The 25,250-nt window shown below is 34.6% G+C and overlaps 2 protein-coding genes across 3 annotated transcripts; both read left to right on the forward strand.

The window, feature by feature from the left end:
* The first annotated feature begins 19 nt into the window (after positions 1-19).
* Positions 20-8,603, forward strand: hdac10 (histone deacetylase 10). Its single transcript, XM_042715059.1, is given in 22 exon segments — positions 20-251; positions 1,052-1,186; positions 1,274-1,370; positions 1,455-1,552; positions 2,787-2,891; positions 3,020-3,088; positions 3,442-3,568; positions 3,738-3,803; positions 3,892-3,951; positions 4,914-5,003; positions 5,105-5,211; positions 5,405-5,472; positions 5,967-6,219; positions 6,303-6,393; positions 6,470-6,556; positions 6,659-6,711; positions 7,192-7,270; positions 7,357-7,518; positions 7,520-7,558; positions 8,067-8,134; positions 8,183-8,295; positions 8,476-8,603. Coding segments are annotated over 22 exon segments (2,046 nt in total). The 5' UTR covers positions 20-186; the 3' UTR covers positions 8,490-8,603.
* Positions 8,604-11,614: 3,011 nt separating this feature from the next.
* Positions 11,615-23,501, forward strand: parvb (parvin, beta). 2 transcript variants are annotated; one of them, XM_042715061.1, is made up of 13 exons: positions 11,615-11,717; positions 16,882-16,971; positions 18,656-18,726; positions 19,095-19,197; positions 19,313-19,453; positions 20,416-20,531; positions 20,618-20,679; positions 20,786-20,805; positions 21,136-21,197; positions 21,283-21,351; positions 21,430-21,531; positions 22,782-22,854; positions 23,094-23,501. In XM_042715061.1, exons 1-13 carry the CDS (start codon positions 11,708-11,710, stop codon positions 23,168-23,170), a joined length of 996 nt encoding a protein of 331 aa, XP_042570995.1. In that variant the 5' UTR covers positions 11,615-11,707; the 3' UTR covers positions 23,171-23,501. The 2 variants fall into 2 exon arrangements, with proteins under 2 accessions (XP_042570995.1, XP_042570994.1); XM_042715060.1 differs by lacking the exon at positions 11,615-11,717 and adding an exon at positions 14,260-14,398.
* The last annotated feature ends 1,749 nt before the right edge of the window (positions 23,502-25,250 follow it).

The following is a 25,250-nucleotide window of genomic DNA, read 5'->3' on the forward strand; positions in this document are numbered from 1 at the left end:
GTAGGGGGCGGTAATGTAACACGCGCTCTGCGATCACCGAGCGAAGAACAAGAAACAAAACAGCACTTTGAAGGGACTTTGTTTGATCTCACATGTTTTTTACGTGAGTGTTTGAAACTATAACTTACAGTGATTTACATTTATTAATCAGTTGTTTTTCATTGAAATCCAGAGCAGAGTGTTCAAATGGCATCAGGAAGCGCACTGATCTTTGACGAGGAGATGAGCGATTATAAACTCCTCTGGACAGAGTAAGTCATCTTATCATCACTTACTGTAACTTTACGCGTCTTACATGAAATATGATAATCATCTGATACCTTTACATATCATTCCTTACGAGTTCAAATGATCATACTTGACACGTGTGTATGGTTTTTAATCTTTTTCATATCTGTGAATTTGTTTCAACATTCTGTTAGTTTCATATTTTTTTTATTTTTTTATTATATTTAAATGCGATTTCAAGATATTTTCAGTTCGTTTTAAAAACTGATTTCTGAAATGTGTTACTAAAATAAATGTTAACTGAAAAACAAGCTTATTTTATTTCAGCTGGTCCACAAAGCAATATTGCTCATTTTCAGTGAGTTTAACTTGTTGTAAAACAATTAAAATAATTAAAACTGAAATGAATAAAAACGAACTAAACTACAACTAATAAAATGACAAAAACACAACACACACACACTCACAAAATTACTAAAACTTACTCAAAATGAAAATGGAAAATACAAAAATAAAAACAAATTGATTATATATATATATATATATATATATATATATATATAAATATATATATATATATATATATAAACTACAATAGTATCTCAATAATACCTATATAACACTAAAACAAAACTTACTTAATTAAGTCAGTTATAAAATTTTAGTAGTTACTAATATCACTATCACTGTTTTACTACATTTGCTTCATTTAATAATTCCATAGTTAAATTAAATCTGATTTATTTATTTATTTACTTTAGTTTTTTAATTATTGCATGCTTCACATTTTTCACATGACTCTGTTTTTAATTGCTCTGTCCAGTCCAGTCTGTGAGATCGAGGTGCCTGAGCGGCTGACCGTGTCTTATGAAGCGCTGAAGGCTCGCGGCGTGGCAGAGCGGTGCAAACAGGTGCCGGTCCGCCTGGCCACCGAGCAGGAGATTTTACTGGCACACAGGTTTTCTAGTTTTGGCATGTAAACTTAACCCGGGCCCCATTTCTGCTGCTATACGATTGATGAGTTTGGTTTCTTTGTTTACTTTAGTGAGGAATATCTGGAGGCCGTTAAACAGACTCTCAAGATGAGCGTGGAAGAGCTGAAGGCTTTTTCGAAGCAGTACAACGACGTCTATTTCCATCAGGTGAGTCCTGATCATTGATGCTGGTTGGGTTCGGGTGACTGCGGACGTGAACGCTTCCGAACACGGTCTCTCATGTGAGCGCAGAACATCTATCACTGTGCTACGATGGCCGTGGGCGCCACACTGCAGCTGGTGGACAGCGTGATGAAGAGAGAGGTCAGGAACGGCATGGCACTGGTCAGGTGAGCACACTGGAAATAAATGAGTAGGGTGTCACCGAGATGTCCGTCAAGAAGACCACCGGCTTAAAGGTGAAGTGTGGAATAATAATGTCTTACCCACTCGACGCTAAACAGATCTGCAATATCTCAGCGTTGCTTCCCCGGTCCTGTGAGTTTAAGGCAGGACTACTCTAAAGTTCAGTCTGAAACTGAACTAAAATGAAAGTGAAACTAAAAATAAAACATTATTATTTTTGTTGTTATTTACAATATAAATAATATATAAGAATATTTACATGTAATGGGATTTAATTTAAATGGGTACATTTAATTATGTATTATTATTATTTGCAATAATTATTAACATTAAATATTAGTAATATGTAATACAACTAAAATGAAAGTGAAACATTATTATTTTTGTTGTTATTTACAATATAAATAATATATAAGAATATTTACATGTAATGGGATTCATTTAAATGTACATTTAATTATTTATTATTATTTGCAATAATTATTAACATTAAATATTAGTAATATGTAATACAATTTGAATGTAACCTTTTAATTTAATAATACATTTAATTATGAATTCATATTGTTGTTATTGTTAATATGAACAATTTTAATAATGTGTACATGTAATATTTAGATTTCATAATATTTTTATTATTATTATTAATATGTAGTTATGTTAATATTAAATACTAATTGTATTAAATTACATTTAAACTTAGAATTTTAATATAATAGTACATTTAATTATGCATTTTATTATTGTTATTTTAATATTAAACAATATTAATAATGTATTAATTTAATAATACAGTATTATTATTATTATAAGATTATGATTGCTACTAGTATTAAGGATATTTAATTGTTAATATTAATTATTATTATTTAATTTAATTTAATAGTGAATTTGATATTCAAATGTAGTAATGTTTTAATTTAAAAATATATTTAATTATTTATTATTATTATTATTATTATTGATAATGATTATTTCGTTTATACAAATGTACTATTTGAAAAATAAATTAGTTGTAATTAATGAATGATTTGAATTATTTTATTCTGTAAAAACACTAAAGAATTAGTCATCACTTCTGCATGTTTGTTATTGGACACTTGAATAGAAAAGCAGTCCATATTCATATTGGTCAGTGGACAGCACAATATGTTAATTCCTATTTTTTAGTGATTCATTTTCTTTCACTTCCCTCTTTTCTCTTTGTGTGACTTTCAGGCCTCCAGGACACCACAGTCAGCGCTCCGCTGCGAACGGTTTCTGTGTGTTTAATAATGTGGCCATCGCTGCGCTTTATGCGAAGAAGACCTACAACCTGAACAGGTGAAGGGGTGTAACATCCCTACAAACACTCATTTACACCTGTTATACCCACTGAAGGAGAACCAATATTACAGATTTTGCATAAGATCTTCCGATACAGATGAGTTTGAGCTTGTGGATCTTTCCAGGGTTTTGATTGTGGACTGGGACGTCCACCATGGACAGGGTGTCCAGTACTGCTTTGAGGAGGACCCAAGGTGAGTCCATCTTCCTTCTGATGAACAAGATTGTTTACAAGCCTAGATGTTGCAATTTTTAGAAGAAAATGTGAGCGACCTTTGCCTATAAAATAATTTATTTAATTGTATTTTATTATTATTTTATTTAATATTTTTATTTTATTTATACATAAAAATGTAGTATTTTATTAAATGATTTAATTGTTTATTATTATTATTAAATTATCTAAATTAGATTTTTTTCCACCTGTTTTATCATCCTCTAGATAAAAACTTTTTTTTTTTTTACCTGTGCAGATTGAAAAATCATTTATGTCTACAGCGCATTCTTTTTCCTTGGTATGAGCACTTAATGTTTATTTATTTCCTAGTGTGCTCTATTTTTCCTGGCATCGTTACGAGCACCGGACCTTCTGGCCCAATCTCCCTGAGTCAGACTACACCAGCGTCGGGAAAGACAAAGGATCTGGTTTAAACGTGAACCTCCCCTGGAACAAGGCGAGTGAAAACTGAATCAATGCTCAGAAACCATCAAACTCTGTCATAAATGTGTGTTTCATACCTGCAGCGCATACCAATCAATTCAGCATTTAATCACCCATTCTCACTGGTTACAATAAAAAATATATTCTTTTTTAAAAAGAAATCACCTGCTTGTTTCCTGTAGGTGGGCATGACGAACAGCGACTATCTGGCTGCTTTCTTCCATGTTCTTCTACCCGTGGCGTATGAGGTACCTGCCGCGCGAGAACAACCTTTAGGCCATTAGACTGTTTTCTGAGAGTCTAAGTCCAGCTGATGCACATTTTTCTCTCTTTCAGTTTGATCCAGAGCTGGTTTTGGTCAGTGCTGGTTTTGATTCAGCCATCGGGGACCCAGAAGTAAGAGACTCTTTTTAAATCTGTGATTGTCTGAGCTGCTGATCTGAGATTTTCTTTTCTGGATCCTGTTTGAAGAAATTTACTCACCCTCAGGCCATCCAAGTAGATATAGATGAGTTTGTTTCTTCATCAGCATTCCATCGCTTGCTCAGCAATGGATGCTCTGCAGTGAATGGGTGCCGTCAGAATGAGAGTCCAAACAGCTGATAAAAACATCACAATAATCCACACCACTCCAGTCCATCAGCTAACGTCTTGTGAAGTGAAAAAGTGCATGTTTGTAAGAACCAAATCCATCATTAAGACTTTTTAACTTTAATCCGTCGCGTTTTACCAAAAAGTGAATCCATAACACATAACACCACTTACTCCAGTGAAAAAGTTTTGCGTCTGGATAAGGAGAGAAATATGCACAGATCAAGCAGTGTTTACAAGTGAAAAGTGTCCGAAGCTGATCTAAACACATATGTCGGTGGATTTTGATGTGAGAGGACAACAGGAGATGTGCTTTTTCACTGGAGGAAGTGTTAACATGAATTATGGACTCATATTTTGACCAGAAAATGCCTTAATGATGGATTTGTTTCTTATAAGCACACAGTTTTTCGCTTCTCAACACATTAACTGATGGACTGGAGCGTTGTGGATTATTTTTGGATTATTGTGATGTTTTTATCAGCTGTTTGGACTCTCATTCTGACGGCACCCATTCACTGCAAAGCATCCACTGATGAGCAAGTGATGTAATGCTCCATTTCTCTAAACCTGCTCTGATGACAAAACTCAACTTTATCTTGGATGGTCTGAGAATAAGTAATTTTTTCAAGAAATGTTAATTTTTGGGTGAACTACTTCTTGAATCCTTGAAATCCTTGCACACTGTTTCCAAAAGTTTGCGCCGTGTTTGATGGGCCGTATGTATGGGTCGATCTCAGTTAACACTGCCGTCTGTTCTGGTTCAGGGTGAAATGTGTGCTCTTCCTGAGACCTTTGCCCACCTCACCCAACTGCTAATGCCTTTGGCTGCAGGCAAAATGTGCGTCGTCCTGGAGGTCAGTTATCATTATCACTTCAAATCTTTTTTTAAAGCTAATCCTAGCATATTTAATCGATCTGTGATATCATGTTTTTCTGATTTCATTCATTCTTTCAGGGAGGGTATAACCTGACTTCTCTCGCCCAATCGGTCTGCCAGACCGTCCAGAGCCTTCTGGGAGATCCGGCCCCTCAGCTGTCAGGGCTCACAGGCCCTTGTGAGAGGTGAATATAGCTGTCAATCATGGGGCAAGTGTTTTTCATTGGTTGAGCGGTTTGCTTCAGTGAAAGTGCACTGTTAGCTCCGCCCACAGTCAGATCTTATTGGTCTAAAATCCTGCCCTACAGACATCAAACAGTTCAGATTAGTAAACTGGAGTAATATGCCATGTGATGCCGTGTGTGTGTTTTTTTGCAGTGCACTAGAATCTATCCAAAATGTTCGCAGCGCTCACTCATCGTACTGGAGCTGTTTTAAACACTTAGGTTAGGTTATTGCCATTTTACTTTCACTTTGAATGGATTATTTTGTTTTAGTATTAATTTTATGGTATTATAGTTTTTATCAAAACATTTTGAATTAGCTTTTATTTATATATTTTCAGTTTTCATATATGTTTTAGTTACATTTGTATTGATTTTATGTGTTTTTGTCAATTTTTACTATTCAGGTTTAATTTTATAAACCATAAACTTTATTTATTTCCAGTTAGTAATTTTAGTGCTTCAACTTATTTGTTCAGTTATTTAATTTTTCTTTAGTTTAAGTTTTTCATCTAATATTTATATTTTATTTCAGCTGTATTTTAATAAAACCATTTTTAATAGTTTTGATTTTAGTTAACGTTAATAACTCTGTTATGAAGGCAATTGGTATTAGATATAAAGATGTAGTGACATTTAAATTAGTTTTTATTTAAATGTCATTGTAACATTTGACAGCTACATTTTATTATGTTTTATCTTTTACATTCTTAAAGAGGCTCATTCAGGTGCGAGCACCAAAAAGCCCAGCCTGGATGAGAAGAACGGCGAAACAAAAGAGGCTGAGAAACCTGCGCCAGAGACCGATGCAAAGAAGACTATTGTGTGGCCTGAACCTTTAACCAGGACATCTACTGCTGTGCGAACACTCATAGCGCCCCCTCCTGGTGTGGAGGTCTCTCTGCCCGAGGGCTGCCAAAACGTGGGGGAAGATTCCCAAAGTACCTCTAAAGAAGTAGAAAGTATCCGGTTGGTAAAATAAGATCATTAACTCACAGAGTCACGCTTTTGGGCCACATTGTAAACTTTTCAAATTGTTTTTTCGTCTGTAGGGATAAACATTTCCAAGAAGTATCGGACCAAAACATCCTCCAGCCTCTTGGAAAGATCATTTCAGTTCTTAACCAAATGATGAATAAAAAGGTGAGGAGGCGATAACAGGAATCAGGGGGTTATTTTTGTGTGCTGTATTTGGTAACGGACTGTAACGCTTCATCAGGTGCGTAATGGATGCATCGTGGTGTCTGACTTGAGTTTGTCCGTACTCTGTGCTTATCAACACGCACTAAAGGGCCCTGCTGAACGGTACAGCATTTCTTAAACTAACAAGAATTACATTAAAATCACCTCGATCAGATCAATATTTAACCTAACTGTATTGTGATGCATTGCTTGTGTGTTTGATGAAGTGCTGGTTGTTTTTATTGGAGATGGGAATATACCAGTCGAAACTAATGATGGGTGAGCCAGTTATTGCATCTGTTTTTGTGTTTTATTGTTTGTCGTATAAAGGGAAGAGCTGACTTTTTCTTTTAGAAAAAAAGTTGTACAAAAAATGTTTTAAATATAAACATGTATAAAGTTAATATTTAAAAAAATAATGATTTTAGTGTTACATTTATTTTTAGAAAAAATATTTTTAAAAAGAATAAACTTTTTCTGAAAAAGATTATTTTAATTATTTTAGTGTTACACTTATTTTTAAATATTATTAAAAAATGTTTTTATATATATATATATATATATATTTGCCTTTTTAGCAGTTTACATACTTTAATATATTTAAAAAAAAAAAATCACTTTTTAGTAGTTTATGTACTGTTATAGCTTTATTAAAAATAAAATTAGCTTTTATTTTTATATTTTCAGTTTTCATTTTAAGTTATTTAAAAACGCATATGATCAGCTTGCCTTGACCACACTGGGTGTCTCTCTTTTCAGGAAGGTGTTTCTAGTCCAAATCTGTGCTGAAGAAACTGAAGAGAAGCGCGTGAACCGTCTGTCCTTGTGTCTGAGAGAGGTGTGAAATCACAGCTGATATTGTCTTGGATTTTGTCTTATAACTCACAACCCACTCCCGCTTCACCCCTTCATGCTTGACTTCAGGGTGAGGGATTCAAGGCAGGATTTATGCAGGCAGCCCTAACCCCCATCCTCCCTATGACTTAAACCCTAACCCCTGCTGGCTGGTGCTTTGGGGATACAGTAGACAGTGGCTCAAATACCCACCTGTCCACCGTCACCTGACCTAACCTGACCACCATGCTCCCAAGGCCTGGCAGAGGGCCGGACGCTCACCCTACTTCAGGTCAGGCTTATATATTTTATAAAACCATTCCAAAACATACGTTTAATTTTTTTTTACATTTATTTTAATTTTAAATGTATTCATTTATTGATTTTTAGTTAATTCATTTCAAATGTGTTTATTTACATTTATTTATTCGTGTTAAATGTATTTGTGTTTATCAAAAATAATAGATTTAAATTAAATAATTTATCTTAAATATAATTATTTGTTTATCATAATACATACATATTTGCTTAAGTGCATTCATATTTATTCCTTTTAAATGTATTTGTTTGTTTATTTTACATTTATTTATTTTACTAATAATTTATTTTAAATGTTTTAACTTATTTTACATGTTTATTTACAATATTTATTTTTTAATCTATGCATTTTATGCATTTATTTGTGTTAAATGGATTTATTTATTTAAATGTATTTTGTATTTATTTTTCATTCATTTATTTGTTTTGTGTATGGTTTATTTAATTTTACTTATCTTAATCTTCTGTATGAGAGTCTTCAGGGCTTTGACAAAGATCTGCTGGCGGTTACGGTCTCTGCCCTCTCCGGGGCCCCTGTCCCTCCACTCGGGCCCCTGGGAGCCCACAAACCTGAAGATGTTCAGATGAAGAAAAACAGGCCCCTGGGAGCCCACAAACCTGAAGATGTTCAGATGATGGAAAAGGAGAGACAGAGGCTGCAGAAACGCTGGAGTTCGGTGCAGGAGGGATGGGGTCTGCTGCGGTGCACAGGTACCACACTCATACCACAGTTCACTAAAATATTTTATGGAGCATATAACTGAGCAGTTTTGCGCAACATACATCACATATGTTTATCTAAAAGTTCATACATGATGTGTGTTATGTGACCTTAAAATGCCTTAATATACTCTTACATGAATAAATGAATAATAATGTGTGTTTGTGCAGTTTCAGAAAACTGATGGAAACCTCCGGAACGTTGAACGACCTGCGTTTTGATGTTCAGTTATGGAAAATAATCACTTTTTTGTACTTTGTATATTTTGTATGGCATTAAAAATGAACCTGTCACAGTTTTATGATATCAAAATAATAAAACTTGAAAGTGTTGCTTATATAAGTTTTGTTTAGTTAGAAGTAAAGCTAAATCTGACAAAATCAACGTTAAATAAAAATAAATAGAACCAATATTATAAATGTTATACATTTTGAATCATGTATTATAAACCGCTTGTTTTCCTCATTTGGATAAAAGCATCTGCTAAATGAATAAATGTTAAATGAATGTAAATAGATCAATGTTTTTTTTTAGATGCAGAAAGTTGTCTTTTAGAGCTTTATATAATAATAATAATAATAATAATAATAATAATAATAATAATAATAGCTGTCTTAGTTAGGTGATGTGTGTTTAGTTTCTGTCTATGACTGACTGTAAGGGTGTGGCTCAAGATGTTACAGCACTTTTCCAGATATGACCATGCCTGACTCAAAATATATCCACAGTAAAATTTGCTCATACTTCCTTTTTTTTTTTTTTTTTACTAATATTGCACTACCTCCGTACTGCCTTCTGTTAAATTCTTCACCACACCCAGAGCAAAGGGTAAGTATGCAAAGTTATATTTTCTTAATCTTTGTTTTTCATTATTAGATGGTTATCAAATAGCATTAGGGATATGCCCATTTTATCATCTATTTCCAATGGTTTGCTGTTATTTTTCATGATCCGTATTGTTAATGGCATGTGATGCTTTTCCAAAACCCACTGGGTGGCAAATATTACCAGTTTATAGCTGTTTCCAACTGAATTAAAATCTTTACTCACAAATAAGCGCTAAATGGACAGAATCCTCAATTTAGAATCACATTTAGAACTTTTTCTGTCTTACTGCTGATATTTGTGTTATCGTATAATCTCATAAACCCATAAATCTAAATAATTTAATAAGACCAAAAGAACTATTTAAACAATTTTACAATATAGATCTACAAAATCACTACAATATCACACTACTTTAAGACTGCTTTATGGTGATTTTGTCTACTGAAAGACTAAATATATTTTGTTAGCTGAACTGCTGGCCTCTTGTGAAATTACATTACAATCAATTGTACACACTGTACTTTTGTCCCTCACAGTCTCGTTTTCATTCATGTTAAACATTAAACAGCGCTACACTGACTAATGGATATTAATTCTTATAAACAAGCATAAACAAGTCTTTATTCCTTAATAAAAAACAAAAACAGCGATCATTTTCAGTAAACCGATTAATCGAACAGCGCTGAGAAAAGTAACATGTACCACGTGACACGCCGCTCATCCTTGGCACCGATCTAGACAATATTTTTCACATGATAAATGACACTGAGTAAATTTAATACCTAATGAATTTCAATTACACAGTAAAAGTTAAAACAGTAAAATAATTATTTTAGCACATTTCGGGCCACTATGCCCCGCCCCGCCCCTTTCATTCTGCTCACTCGGTCTGTTTCTGTGATTGAAGCCGCAGCGGAGCAGATGGCCTCGAATTCCACCAAGACAAACATGAATAACGATAAATATCAACAAGGAAAAACCGCTGGCTAACAAAAGCTCGTAAAAAGAAGCTGAAAGAAAGTAATGTAAAAAAAAGCTGAAATAATAATAATAACTTTCCATTTGATATTGTAACTAAAAGAAAAGGAGAAAATAATATTAGATGAGCATATCATGCCGTGATTGATTTTTATCGCTGTCCATGGTGCGGCACTTAATATTCGAATTTATATGAAATATAAATACGAATATATAAAAATGCTTCTTTCATTGCAAGATATTTAACGACTTGTATTATTTATATTAATATAAGTAATTATTTAATATAAATAATTATTTATATTAATATAAATAATTCTACTGGACTGGTTCAATGTTAGTTTCATAATGATTATATACTGTGGTGTTGTTGTCATCAACATAAAAAAACACACAATAAAACCAAGGTTATTCAGACAAGAACAAAAATAACCACTTCATAAACTCAATTTAAATCAGATAAGAATGAGGTGGACTGCTTTGTCCTGTTTATTTATACTGTTTCAAACTCTCAAGAGTTAAAAATCTGTCTATCTGCATTTTTGATTTTTTTGATTTACATTTTTTATTTATTTTTTCTGCCCTGTTAAGTGGTTGATAGTCTTTTGAGTGGGTGCCTGGGTGTTCTAAATGGTTGTTAGGGTGTTGCTATGGTGTTCAGATAGGTGTTTTCTGTCCAGCTGCTAAGGTGTTATGGATGGTTGTTAGGGTGCTGCTAGGGTGTTTTGGCTGGTTGCTAGTGTGTTATGAATAGTTGTTTGGGTGTTCTGGATGGTTGTTAGGGTGCTGCTAGGGTGTTTTGGCTGGTTGCTAGGGTGTTATGAATAGTTGTTTGGGTGTTCTGGATGGTTGTTAGAGTGTTGCTAGGGTGTTTTGGCTATTTGGTAGGGTGTTCAGGTTGGTTGTTAGGGTGTTGCTAGGGTTTTCTGAATGGCTGTTAGGGTGTTGCTAGGGTGTTCTGGCTGGTAGTTAGGATGTTGGGGTGTTCTGGATGGTTATTACGGTGTTACTATGTTGTTTTGGCTGGTTGCTAGGGAGTTTCAAAGGTTTTCTTAATAGTTGTTTGGGTGTTCTAGATGGTTGTTAGGGTGTTACTAGGGTGTTTCTGGTGATTGTTAAGGTGTTACTAAGGTGTTTTTACAGTTAGCTAGGTTGCTCAGGTTGGTTGTTAAGATGTTGGTTTTCCGGTTGTTGCTATTGTGTTCTGGCTGGTTGTTATGGTGTAAAATTTTGATGGAATGTTGGTCAAATGTCTTACAGATGAGTGACTTAAGTTAGGAAGTGATGCTGTTTTATATACATGAGTAATCATGACATTTATAGTGCCATTTGGAGGACATATGTTAGAAAGAGTGGTTTGTTTTCTTCAGGAACTTAGTGGTTGTTATGATTGACAGCAGCATTTCCCATCCCTGCTGTGCAGAAGCTGATATCAGAAAACCCTCTGATATATATGAGGATGTGTGTGAGTGTGAGTTTGTCTGTCAGGATGCTGACTTGCATATTATTGTGTGTGTATGAGTGATACTGACAGATCTGGCTGTTGTTGCCTTCATTTGTTAAGTGTCCTCAGACGAGTTCAGAGCTTTGAGGAGCATGGATCTCAGTAAGTTTCACTCTTGTCTATGTTTGAGCATCAGTGAAGTGTGTCTGTGTTTGTGTTTGTGTAGAGTGTTGCTATGTTATTAAAACACAGAAATAACTTTCATCAGAATGCAAAAGTCTAGTTGTCATCATGGATAGTTTTCAGCTCCTAAAATACAATTCAGTTACGTCAGTGTTAATACACTAATTATAATTATGATATTTGTGCTTATGAATGTAAAAAGTAATGATGAAGGTATGAAATGGTTGTAGTATTTCCTAAGGAGCATTTTTTCCACTTATATTAAGTTAGTTGGTTATCATCACCACTCAGTATTCTCAGATAATATTTAGAAAAAAAAAACATTTATTTTTAAAAATCAAAATATCACCCAATTTGCATGTGCCCATTCAATGCCATTACATTTTAATGGCATATATATATATATATATATATATATATATATATATATATATATATATATATATATATATGGGTATACATACATTTTGATGTAGTTCAAAAATTTTTTTTATGTTTTTCAATTTTTTTTTAATAATGGTTCAATGTTTCCGACAACAAGTAATGACTTTTTCTTTTATATTTACTTTTTAAGGATTTCATTATGTTAATTTTCACATATATTGGTCTTGTCAAGCTAGTTTATCCCTGAAACAGCATTGAAACAGGATTGGCACAAAGCTTTCAAATTTTGTCATATTCATTTTTTTTAAATTAATATTTATGCTTTAAAAATGTTTTCTGGTACAAATGACTGAAAGCATATAATCCAGAGATTAATGACGGCCAGTGTCTAATAAGGAGACTAACTGTGGACTGTGTGTAATGCAGGAAGTTTGGTTGACATGACACAATCATCTTCTCTCTGACATCTGAACTATGTTACTCATCTGGCGTCCATTTCCCACTCCAGCATCCCAATGATCCCACAAATAAGTGCTGCTATATTTAAGAGCAACTCCATTCCTCTGACCGGACTGTTATTTTTGTCGGCTTTGTAATAAATAACTTTCCCCAAGACCTACAGACACACACACTGCTGAAAAACACTGCAGTGAGCGTGTATTGATTTCTCAGGGAAGTGTTCGTTGTGTCGTGTCAGTGTGGCCACTGTACTTGCAGATCAATAGCTTTTTACTAATTGATTTGAACAGGAGAAGTCAGCTTTGAAAGCAGATTGATGACTTCCTGAAAAGACCTAATTTATTAAATTAATGTCCTCATTCATCAGAACTGCAGAACTGTTAATATATAACATAAATCAATAATGTAAATGTCTCAGTGACCTTACATATAATCTAATCCATTATAGAATAGAATAGAATAGAATTAGACAACACACCTCAAAGATCTGGAAGTCTTTGAAGATCCATGAACATTTCATGTGTTAGAGAAAAACTTGAATATTTAATGCAGAATAGAATAGAATAGAATAGAATCAATTAGACAACATATGTTTAAGATCTGGGAATTTTCGAAGAACCATGAAGATTTTATGTGTTGCAGAAAAACTTGAATATCAAATCCAGAATAGAATAGAATAGAATAGAATAGAATAGAATAGAAAAGAACAGAAAATGGACATTTAAGATCTGGAAATTTTCAAAAATCCATAAAGATTTTGTGTTACAGAAAAACTTGAATATAGGAATTATAGAATAGAATAGAATAGAATTAATTACACAACACAAATCAAATATCTGGAAACCTTTGAACATTTAGATTTCATGTGTTGCATGAAAAACTTGAATGTCTAATTCAGAATAGAATAGAATAGAATAGAATAGAATAGCATAGAATAGAAAATGAACATTTAAGATCTGGAAATTTTCAAAGATCCATAAAGATTTTGTGTTACAGAAAAATTTGAATATAGGGTTATAGAATAGAATAGAGTAGAATTAATTACACAACACAAATCAAATATCTGGAAACCTTTGAACATTAAGATTTCATGTGTTGCATGAAAAACTTGAATGTCTAATCCAGGGGTGTCAAACTCGATTCCTGGAGGGCCGGAGCCCTGCAGAGATTTGTTCCAACACACATACCATGTCATTTTCAAATAAGCCTGAAGGACTTGATTCGTTGGATCAGGTGTGTTTAATTAGGGTTGAATCTAAACTCTGCAGGGCTCTGGCCCTCCAGGAATTGAGTTTGACACCCCTGGTCTAATCCATTGTAGAACAGACTAGAATATGAAGACCAAAAATGTCATTTTATTGTGTTTGATAAAAAAATTGAAGACAGATGTACAATATTATAAAAAGCAGATGTGTATCATCTCTCCATCAAGTGTAATTCTGGTTAGTCCCTCATTAGTGTGCTAATCGTACAATCAAATGTTGCATCTATACAGTAAGACTCCATTAGAGCTGAGTGTAGAGCAGCCTCTCGTCCCTCACTGAAACAGGAGCAGAGAGGATGGGGGGTTTCAAAGGGACAGAAATAAAACGTGATGACAGTGACTGCTGTAGCCACACACACACACACACACACACACACACACACACACACACACACACACACACACACACACACACACACACACACACACACACACACACACACACACACACTCGCACTCGCCACCAAGGCTCACTGCAGGACATTAGCGGGATTCAGCGCTGTTTAACGGGAAATGGCTGGTCTACTGTGTGGAACGAAGAAAAGAAAGCAAGGTAGACTTTGGGCTGATTTATGGTGCAGCAGTTTAATAGATCTTAATTAATTGAATGCAGATGTACGTTGCCACATTAGATTTACGTGTTAAATATTTCATTTAAAATTAAACATATTTATTTCTGAATACACATGCTTTTTTCAATCATACACCGAAACATTATCATAAAATATTATAGTATTTATTATATAGGGAATGGTTGTGTTAAGTAATAATAATAGAATAGTTTTGATAGCAGGTCTGTTTGGTACACAAGAACCTGTACTGTGTGTGCAGTTAGTACATGGCTATTTTAGGGTGTTTTTCATTCAAAAGTAGGCTTCAATGATGTAATATCTTTTAATTAAATTAATGTACATTTTAGATTATAGATTTACATTGTAAATATCTAATACAAAATGCATTTTTTATCTCTGAATATGTATTTTTAAACACACTGAAGCATTACCATAATATTACAGTATTTATTCTATTTATTCTATTTAGACTATTATATATATTATCATATAATATGTTTCTTATAAGAAACACATACTGTATATAAATGTATATATGTATATTACAATTAGATTTTATAAATACATGTATACAGTATTTAATATAAATTAAAAATGCATTTGTTTATGAGTATATGTATGGTCAGTATATATAGTATTTGTTATTGTGTAGTATTTAATACACAATATTAGCATTGATTACTATAAATAGCTTCTGTACCTAGAAGATTTATTTCTGTATGTGAAACATGGACGGAACTGCATGTTTCATGGTGCCCTAGAGGGGAAAGGCACAATTATGATGAAAATAAGAAACGTATTCTTGCAGGAAATGCAGACTAGGCGTAAGATGCTGCATGCTCTGTGTAGATCTGCAGGGTGGATGAAGAACTGTCAATGTGAAACTGTCCCTCTGGACCTTAATGTTTATATGAGTTTCCTCTAACATGGGAGTTGATGACAAAACATGAATGACACTTTTATTAACCTCTAAATTAATTTTTCAACTGAACTGTTCACAGGAAGAAAAAGCAATCTGTTAGGATTCTCATTCATCTTAAAGGGATAGCTCACCCAAAAATGAAAATTCTGTAATCATTTACTCACCCTAAAGTTGTTCTAGACCTGTATGAGTTTGTTTCTTCAACTGAACACAATAGATGTTTTGAAGAATTTTGGTAACCTGGACCATATTGACTTTCATTGTATGTATACAGTATAAACAAAACTAAATAAATAAAAACTATAACATTTTATTGCAGCTACTTGATGAAGCAACATTTCTCATTTTCATTTATTTTAAGTAATAACATAACTAAAACTAAATAAATAAAAACTATAAAATATATATATATATATATATATATATATATATATATATATATATATATATATATACACACACACCTAAAATTCAAATTAAAACAGATAATATGAAAATAAAATCTAAATTAAAATATTAATTTAAAAACTATAATAGTATATCAATTATAACACTGCCTCAATGATAGTTTCCTGTATGGTTTGAATTCTTTTTATCCTTATATGTAAAGTCACAAGGAAATATATAAGTTCATTTTACACTTTTAAGAGTCTCCAAAGGTCATTTGATGGCAGTAAAAACTTATACTATAATATATTGAAATATTAGCAATAAATGTAGCCTGCAAACAATTTTATAATCAGAATACATGGCTGTTTTCTGGGTCCAGATGGTGTATGTACAGCTTAAGACAGCCAGAATAAGTGATGATAGGTGATAGGTCTGTGTGCAGTTTTACACTCAGACATCAGTATTAAAATCAGTCATATTTTTAAAAAGTAAATATGAACTTTCAGCATCAATACTGCAGTCTTCAGTGTCACATGATCCTTAAGATATTATTCTAATACTGTATGCTGATTTGCTGCTCAAGACGATCAATGTTGAAAACATAGTTTTTGCTGTTTAATATTGTTGTTGAAACTGTGATACTTTTTTTTTTTTTTTTAGGATTCTTTGATAAATGGAAGGTTTAAAAGAACAGCATATATTTGAAACAGAAATCTCTTGTAACATTATTAATGTCTTTACTGTTATTTTTGATACATTTAATGCATCCTTGCTGACTCTGTATGTGTTGGTGTGGGTGTGTGGCATACAGGAGGAACTCTTTCTGATGTTTGGATGTGACCCTGACGACTGTTTGCATTTAAGAGGAAGTCCACTAAACTGAGGCTGTTTTTCATAGAACGAGACGCCAAGTCATGTTATAAATTAACTTTAATAAACTGACAGAGTCGTTCATGAATCATCTGATTAATCACCGCACACTGATCAGTTAATTGAAACTGCAGTGAGCTCTTGGTATTGATTCAGCAAATATTTTCCTGAAACAATGCAGACAAGCATGAAGAACCATGGTACCTTGATATTTACCATGGTGTTGAATAATTACTATATATTTCAAAGTACTTCAATAGTCGTCTTCTTTTGTCTTCATAGTGAGTGACCTTCAGGAAGATGGTAAGAACGCCATCATCGCCCCCCTACTGCACACCGACCCAGAGCTGCTCCCTGAGGACACGTTGCTTGGTAACATTCGGCTTCTTCTCATCCATTAAACCCAATGTAATGCCTCACTCCTCCACTAGTGGTCAGAATAGAGGGCTGTAGTGACACCGTAATATGTGTAAATTAGCGTCACTCTGGTTCCACTGGCTTTTAGATTATTGCAGAAAATAAGCTCACAAAAGTTTATGATTTAATTCATAATGATAATCTTCACAAATGAACACAACTTTCACTTTCAACTTCTATGAATTCTTAAGCCTTAATACAATCGTAAGATGCAAAAAGCCAAACATATGCTGTAAATGAACAACACCACGGTTTCAGGACTTCAGCGTCACCACCAGCTTCTTAGAACCCTTCTTCATTTAAAAATTGTTCACTGACATTTTGAGTTAGAATAGTTAGCAAGAGCGTGATTATAAACACAAGGCTTTGAAAGCGATTAGTGAGTAGATGAGTTTACCTGTTCAGATATTTAAATTATGTCCCCAACAACCCTTTTTAGTCCCATGTAGGCACTTTTTACCTTTTTCAAGTCAAGTAAAAGCTTTAAAAAAAAAACCCACAAGGAGGTATTATTGATTGTGTTATAAGAATAGTTCACCCGAAATTAAAGTTTTACTAAAACTCACACAACCCAAAAACAATCCAAGATTATTTTACTACATCTTAACTAGACATCTAAAAATATATCAATAAATCAATCACTCAATCAAATGCACAGCAATGGTTCCTCTGCAGTGAATGGGTGCCGTCAGAATGAGAGTCCAAAAAGCTGATAAAAACATCACAAGTAATCCACACCACTCCAGTCCATCAATTAATGACTTGTGAAACCAAAAGCTGCATGTTTGTGACAAACAAATCTTTCAGTAAGACTTTTAAACTTTAAACGGTTGCTTCTGGCCAAAATATGAGTCCATAATCCATAATTTTGCTTCCTCCAGTGAAAAGTCCATCCCCTGTTGTCCTCTCTCATCAAAATACACGCACATATTTGTTTAGAATTTTGGACAGTTTTCACTTTTAAATGGTGCTTAATCTGAGCATATTTCTCTCCTGATTCAGACGAGATTACTTTTCACTGGATGGAGCAACATTATGGATAGAGGACTTGTATTTTAACTGGAAGCAACTGTTTAAAGTTAAAAACATCATAATAATGGATTTGTTTCTTACAAACATGCAGCTTTTTGTTTGACAAGACATTCATTGATGGACTGGAGTGGTGTGGATTACTTGTGATGTTTTTATCAGCTCTTTGGACTCTCATTCTGACGGCACCCATTCACTGCAGAGCATCCACTGGTGAGCAAGTGATGGAATGCTACATTTCTCCAAATCTGCTCTGATGAAGAAACAAACTTGAATGACCTAAGGATGACTATATCTTCAGCAAATATTCATTTTTCTTAGTTAAGAATTTAAAGAGAAACATCTGAGATAAAGCTGCCACTTAAGCAGTGCTTTACTAAGAACTCCTAAACCGTAGTGTTGTGGTGGTGTTGGGTGTGGAGGACACTTCTCATTTCCTCCACGTCTCTTACTCACCCTGATTTCTGAGTCAGACTGCTGGTGAAATGCACCCAAACCCAAGACAGTTCTATCTAGAGGATCATCCCACCTAATTGTCTTTAAAAAAAACAAAAAACAAAACAACAACAGTGTATAAAAATGTTTCTTCTTTCCTCCTTGATTTTTGCAGAGGAAAATGCAGAGAGGACCATTCTAGACCCCACGTCCAGAGAAGACCTCAATTTTAAAGACCTCCAGAAGGTACAAGACACCTTTTCTGACTGCTTACACTAACATTTCAGAATGAATGCTGTGAAAAAGAAAAACAGAAATTAGAGAGTAACACTAGTGGTACTTTAAATTTGACATTAAAGTCTGCTTAGTCAGCAATTAACGTAAATATATTTTTAAATCGTTTTAGTTTTAGTTAACAGTAACAACAATGCCTAGACTCTAGACCATAAACATGGAGTGAAAATGTTGACGATTAAACTGTAAATAACAGTAAATACCTTAAATCACAAATGATCACACTCATCTAATTAGAGTGAACATCTGGGCTGCTAAGCCACGCCCATTTTGCATAATTACCATTCTACCCACTAAGCTTTATTCTCTCTTCCTCTCAGGTTCTCATTGACTGGATCAACAGTGAACTTGAGGAGGACCGAATCATCGTGAAAGACCTTGAGGAAGATCTGTATGATGGACAGGTGCTGCAGAAACTGTTCGGTAAGACAAAGATTTAGACAAAGAACTTTCCCTTTCTATTTCTCGTGCTCATCGTCTGTTTTGGCATTTTGCTGTGGTATTTTCAGTGTAGTGAGGTGTGTGCCGTCTCTTTCAGAGAAGCTGTCGGGTCATAAGCTAAATGTGGCAGAGGTGACTCAGTCAGAGATTGGACAGAAGCAGAAACTGCAGACGGTTCTAGAGGCTGTTAATGTAGTTCTCAGACCGCTGGACTGGAACACAGAGTGGAGTGTCGACTGTGAGTACTGAAAAACACTCGCATTTAAAGGGATAGTTCACCCAAAAATAACAATTAAATTGTATCAGGGTTATTATCTTTAACTAAAAATAAAACTATTAAAAAGATTTTGTTAATTGGTATAAAGCTAAAATGAAATGGACAAGCAACTGACATAAGTTTAAGTTTAAAAAAAGTTACTAAATGAAATTATGAAAATATAAACACAAAAGTAATAAAAACCTATAGTATATACAGTAAATAATACTAAATAATACTTAAAATAACTAATACTAATGACAAGCACGTACAATTTTTTTTAATTTTTACTAAAATGAAATGAAAAATGAAAATTTAAAATATTAATAAAATTAAATATTATGATAACAAACATATATGTGACCCTGGAGTACAAAACCAGTCTTAAGTCTCTGGGGTATATTTGTAGCAATAGCTAAAAAAACATTGTATGGGTCAAAATTATAGATTTTTCTTTTATGCCAAAAATCATTAATTAAAGTTCATGTTCCATGAAGATATTTTGTAAATTTCGTAGCGTAAATATATCAAAACCTAATTTATGATTAGTAATATGCATTGCTAAGAACTTCATTTGGACAACATTAAAGGTGATTTTCTCAATATTTTGATTTTTTGCACCCTCAGATTCTAGATTTTCAAATAGTTTTCCTCCTAACAAACCATGTACGATCCTAATAAACCACACATCAAAGGGAAACTTATTTATTTATCTTTCAGATGATGTATACATCTCAATTTCTAGACATTGACCCTTATGACTGGTTTTGTGGTCCAGGGTCACATATGTATATATATATTATTATATGTAACATGCACCAATAAATTGTGCACAAGAGACCTTTATTAAGAAAGTAAATTGAGTCCATTTTCAAATCTTTAAATACATTATCAAAAATAAAGAAATGTTTATTGTTGATGTTAAGTCTCTATCTCTTCCTCAGCAATCCACTCTAAGAACCTGGTGTCCATCGTGTGCCTGCTGCTGGCGCTGGCCATCTACTACGCGGCACCCATCCGCTTACCTGAGCATGTGTCCATAAAGGTGATCGTGGTCAAGGTACGACGAGTTTATTAAAGTGTGACATTGAATATTATATCAAATAACTTAAGCCCTAATTACAGAAGTTTGTGTGTTTGACTCAGAAAAAAGAGGGAATCCTTCAGACTGCTCATGTGACCAAACAACTCACAAGTACCACAACAGAGTAAGACACTCCATTCTGTGGTGACAGATGATTTTATCACAGAAAAGTACTTTTTGTATTTAAATGTGTGATCTGATGATGACTTTGTGTTCACTGTTTCCAACAGAATGATGATCGGAAGATCAGGTGAGTATTCACACACATTTTTTCATGTTTTTCCTTAAGGATCATACAGAGTTCTAGTTTTTGGGAAAATTGTAGCTGGTTCATTGCTGGTCCAAGGTGGTTTACCAGCCGTAATCTGCTTGATCAAGGTGGTCTGACAGATTGAAACCAGTGTAGTCCAGCTAATCAACCATCTAGACTAGCTATATGTATAAAATGGCCTGTTTTGTTCAAGTAGAACCTATAAAACCTATTTGGTTGTATCTGGAATTTCCACAAATGTATATTTTTTTTTATTTTTACTCATCCAAAAAATGGTCCAAAAACAGTTTATTTTATTGTCATTTGCAGAACGTGATGCTTTTGACACGTTACTGGATCACGCACCTGACAAACTGAACGTAGTGAAAACGGTAAGAACTGGTTTCGGACGGTACAAGAACTTCTGTGCGATGGTACTGATTATCCAAAATGAACCTTCAATGTCTGTTTCTTCAGTCGCTGATTACATTTGTGAATAAACACTTGAACAAACTGAACCTGGAGGTGACGGAGCTGGAATCTCAGGTATAAACATCATCTGATAACTCTCACACAGCTCTTCACATCAAAACCGCTCAAAAACCTCTTCGTGTGTGTGTGAAGTTTGCAGATGGTGTCTATCTGGTGTTGCTGATGGGATTGTTAGAAAATTACTTTGTGCCGCTCTACAACTTCTACCTCACGCCTGAAAGCTTCGAACAGAAGGTAAGTGTGCTATAGGGTGGTCTAATATGGACTGGTGAGGTCTGAAGTGAACTGAATTGTTCTGTTGGGGTCTAATGGAGCTTGATTAGACTCAGATGCGGACTTGACTCTGATGTGGTGCATTTTGGTCTGATGTAGGCTGATGTGGTTTGATGAGGTATTCAATGAATACAAATCAGACCTCATCAAACCACATCGGTCCACATCGGCCTACATCAGACCAAAATACATCACATCACACTCAAGACCACATCAAACCATTATCAGACCTTATCAGATGTCATGATTTCACACACAGACCACATCAGTCTCAGTAAGTAAGTCCACATTAGATGAATAGTATTTATAAAGTTTGATTGGATTTAAGTCTTATAGTGTCTGATGCGGTTTGATTTGTTTTCAGATACCTCATTAAATTACATCTCTATCAGACTTCATGAACCATCGGACTACATCAAACAACACCATACTAGACCACATCAGATCCAATCAGACTTCATGAAATCTGTTCAGACTATTCAGACCACATCAATCTCGATGAGTCCACATCAGACGAATAGTATTTATGAAGTCTGATGTGGACTTGAGTCTAATGTGAAATCATTAAGTCTGACAGGGTCTGATGTGTGTGTTATATGTGTGTTTAGAAGTGCATCATAACCTATCAGACATTATGAATCCATATCAGACTACATCAAACCACATCACAGCATATCAGACCAGATTAGACTAAACAAGTCCACATCAGACAGTATAAATGAAGTCTCATATAGTTTGATGAGGACTTGCTGATAGGTTCTGATGTGGACTTGAGTTTAATGTGCAGTCATTAAATCAGACAGGGTCTGATGTGGTTTGATGAAGTCTGGTTTGTTTTGAAATACCTCATTAAACTGCATCTTACCCTGTCAGACCTTAAGAATCCACATCAGACTACATCAAACCATATAACAACAAATCAGACCACATTAGACTAAGCAAGTCCACATCAAACCTGATCAGAGCCAGTCTGATTACATGTAAATACTTCTCAACAAGTCTGTGGTCTGATTTGAATTCTTGAAGTCTGATGGAATCTGATACGGTTTGATGTGGTCTGATGCGGACTTGTTAAGTCTGATTATGTGGTGGTTATGGAATCCTAATGGAATTAAACTCACAATTACCTGAGCTTTTCTATTTTATAACATATAAAACTGGTTTTGTACTAAAAGGATTGCTAGAGTGTTTTTCTCTCTGTTTTTCTTCAGGTGCATAATGTCACATTTGCTTTTGAGCTCATGCAAGATGGTGGATTACAGAAACCCAAAGCGCGACCAGAAGGTACCAGAAAAAATCAGTGCCAGCAATGTTACATCAGAGACATCTTTTAGACATCATAACAGACTTAGCCATTGTCTGCACCTGTTCATTATCTGCACATTATCCACTAGATGGAGATGTTCCTCAATTGATGCAGCACACTGTACTTCTCATAAACACACTGTGTTCCTTCACAATGACAGGTAACATATTCAAACTGCTGTCTGTTTAACAGCGAATCTGTTGTTTGTGTCCTGCAGACGTGGTGAACTTGAATCTGAAGTCAACACTCAGGGTGCTTTACAACCTTTTCACCAACTACAAGAACTCAGAGTAACACTGAAAGCGATGGCAGGAAGATTGCTACATACAGGATGTCCGTGCTCACACATGCACACACATCTCTGGTGTTACTTTTGTACATAAGAATGAAATATTTTATATTATTTGACTTATTTATGCCCAGAATCGAATGTATTCAGCCTTAATGATGCGTCGGTGTAGCAGCTCATTAAAATATTTTATTTTTCTCGCATTTGACTTACACTAACATTTGACTTAACAAGGCTTGCCACTGCTTTAAGCAGTGACTTTTTGTCCTGGAATGCACTGTGTATTTTATTCTAATAGAAATGCTGTAATTATTTCAAATAAACTAGTACTTTCTACATTCTGGAATGAATTCATTTTGACATTTTGACTCTGAATTTGAACAGAGGGTCTTGATGTTCTCAAAAAATGAATTTATAGAGTTTTTTTTTTTTTTTTTATCAAAATAAGCAGTTTAGTATCACGTCTTCATACACAGAATTAAAAAGCTTGGTCCATATAAATATTTCACCTTCATGTGTCTCACACAGGTTTAAAGCTTCATTTGTGGGTGTGATTCATTATGACAGACCTACACTGTACCTTTAATTTATTTAGGGCTGTTTACTACAAGAAGCGTCATTATAAGTATTGCTCACACCTAGAGTTATAGATTTGCAACAACCAAATGATACGTATTAAACTTGTATTTTTTTGTGTTTGTGTTGGAGAAAGTAGTGATTCAAACTCTGGGGTTCAGTGACGTCTTCTAGAATATTGGGGTTGGGTTAATTTGACTTGGGCCAATAAGCAACCACCCTAGAAACACATTACCAATCAATCTGAACACCCATGCAATGTCCTGGTAACCACCTACAAAACCCAAGAAATTACATAGCAACGCCCCAGAAACCACCCAGAGCACTTCAGCAACTGCATAACAACACCTTAGCCCCCACTGGCAACACTCTAGCAACCACCTAGAGCACCTACGCAACCACATAGCATCATGTAAGAACACTCAGAACACCTTAGCAACCGTGTATCAGTGCCCTGGCAACCACACACCTTACAAACCACATAGCAACTCCCTAGCAACCATCCAGAATGTGTTACCCACCCCAGAAAACATCAAAGCAATCACATGTAGTTTGAGTGGTTATTAAACTCACTTGCAACTGCATTACATCCATATAACAACAACACAGCAATGTTCTAACAAAACAACGCACAACACCTAAACAACTGCATATCAACACTCGAGTAACCACCTAGAACTCTCAACAAACCGCATAGCAATAATAATAAAAGTCTGAAAACCTAAGCAATGTCCTAGCAATCAAAAAAGCAACTACATAGCAACCACCCAGATACAACTGCATAGCAACTCCCTAAAAACCATCCAGAACACCTCAGCGACTGAATAACAATAACTTAGCAACCACCCTGACGCAATCACTGACCGAGTCTGAGTTGTTATTAGACTCGGACTGTCTTAACACCTGCATAACAGCTCACTAAAATCAGAACTCATAAGGGACCCTACAGCAACAGCCTGGCAACCAACTTACAACACTCAAGCAACCACATACTGTAGCAACCCTCTAGTAAACCCCTAAGCAACTGCATAACAACATGTAAGAACACTCAGAACACCTTAGCAAGCACATAGCAGCATTCTAACCAACCACTCAGAACACATTAACAACAGGCGACTGCCTAACAACACCCCAGCTAGTTTTGCATGGGCAAACACCAGTCTCATTTTCTTGGGAATACGTAAACCGTAGTTACCAGTCTGACTGTATCTCTCCGAGTGACGCAGAATGTAAACACCTCAACAGACGGGTGAGTCTGAATCTAAATAATCCTGTTGTTTTCAGATGCTCCTTTGAGGGTCTTTTTTTCAGTTGTTTGTTCTGGATTCAAACTTGCGTTTAATGGGGGAATTCATTGGGATGGTAACCATGGTAACCCTTTGGCCCAAATTACCTCTGGTTTTTCTAGTCAAAGGGAGGCGTTCTCTCCATCACAGTAAGAGAGTGGAAAATATATGCAATTGTTGCTCTCAAACCTGGAGCATGCTATTTGAAGAGAGGAAACGTTGG

The sequence above is a fragment of the Cyprinus carpio genome, chromosome A25, assembly GCF_018340385.1.
Source record: "Cyprinus carpio isolate SPL01 chromosome A25, ASM1834038v1, whole genome shotgun sequence".
Taxonomy (NCBI): Eukaryota; Metazoa; Chordata; class Actinopteri; order Cypriniformes; family Cyprinidae; genus Cyprinus; species Cyprinus carpio.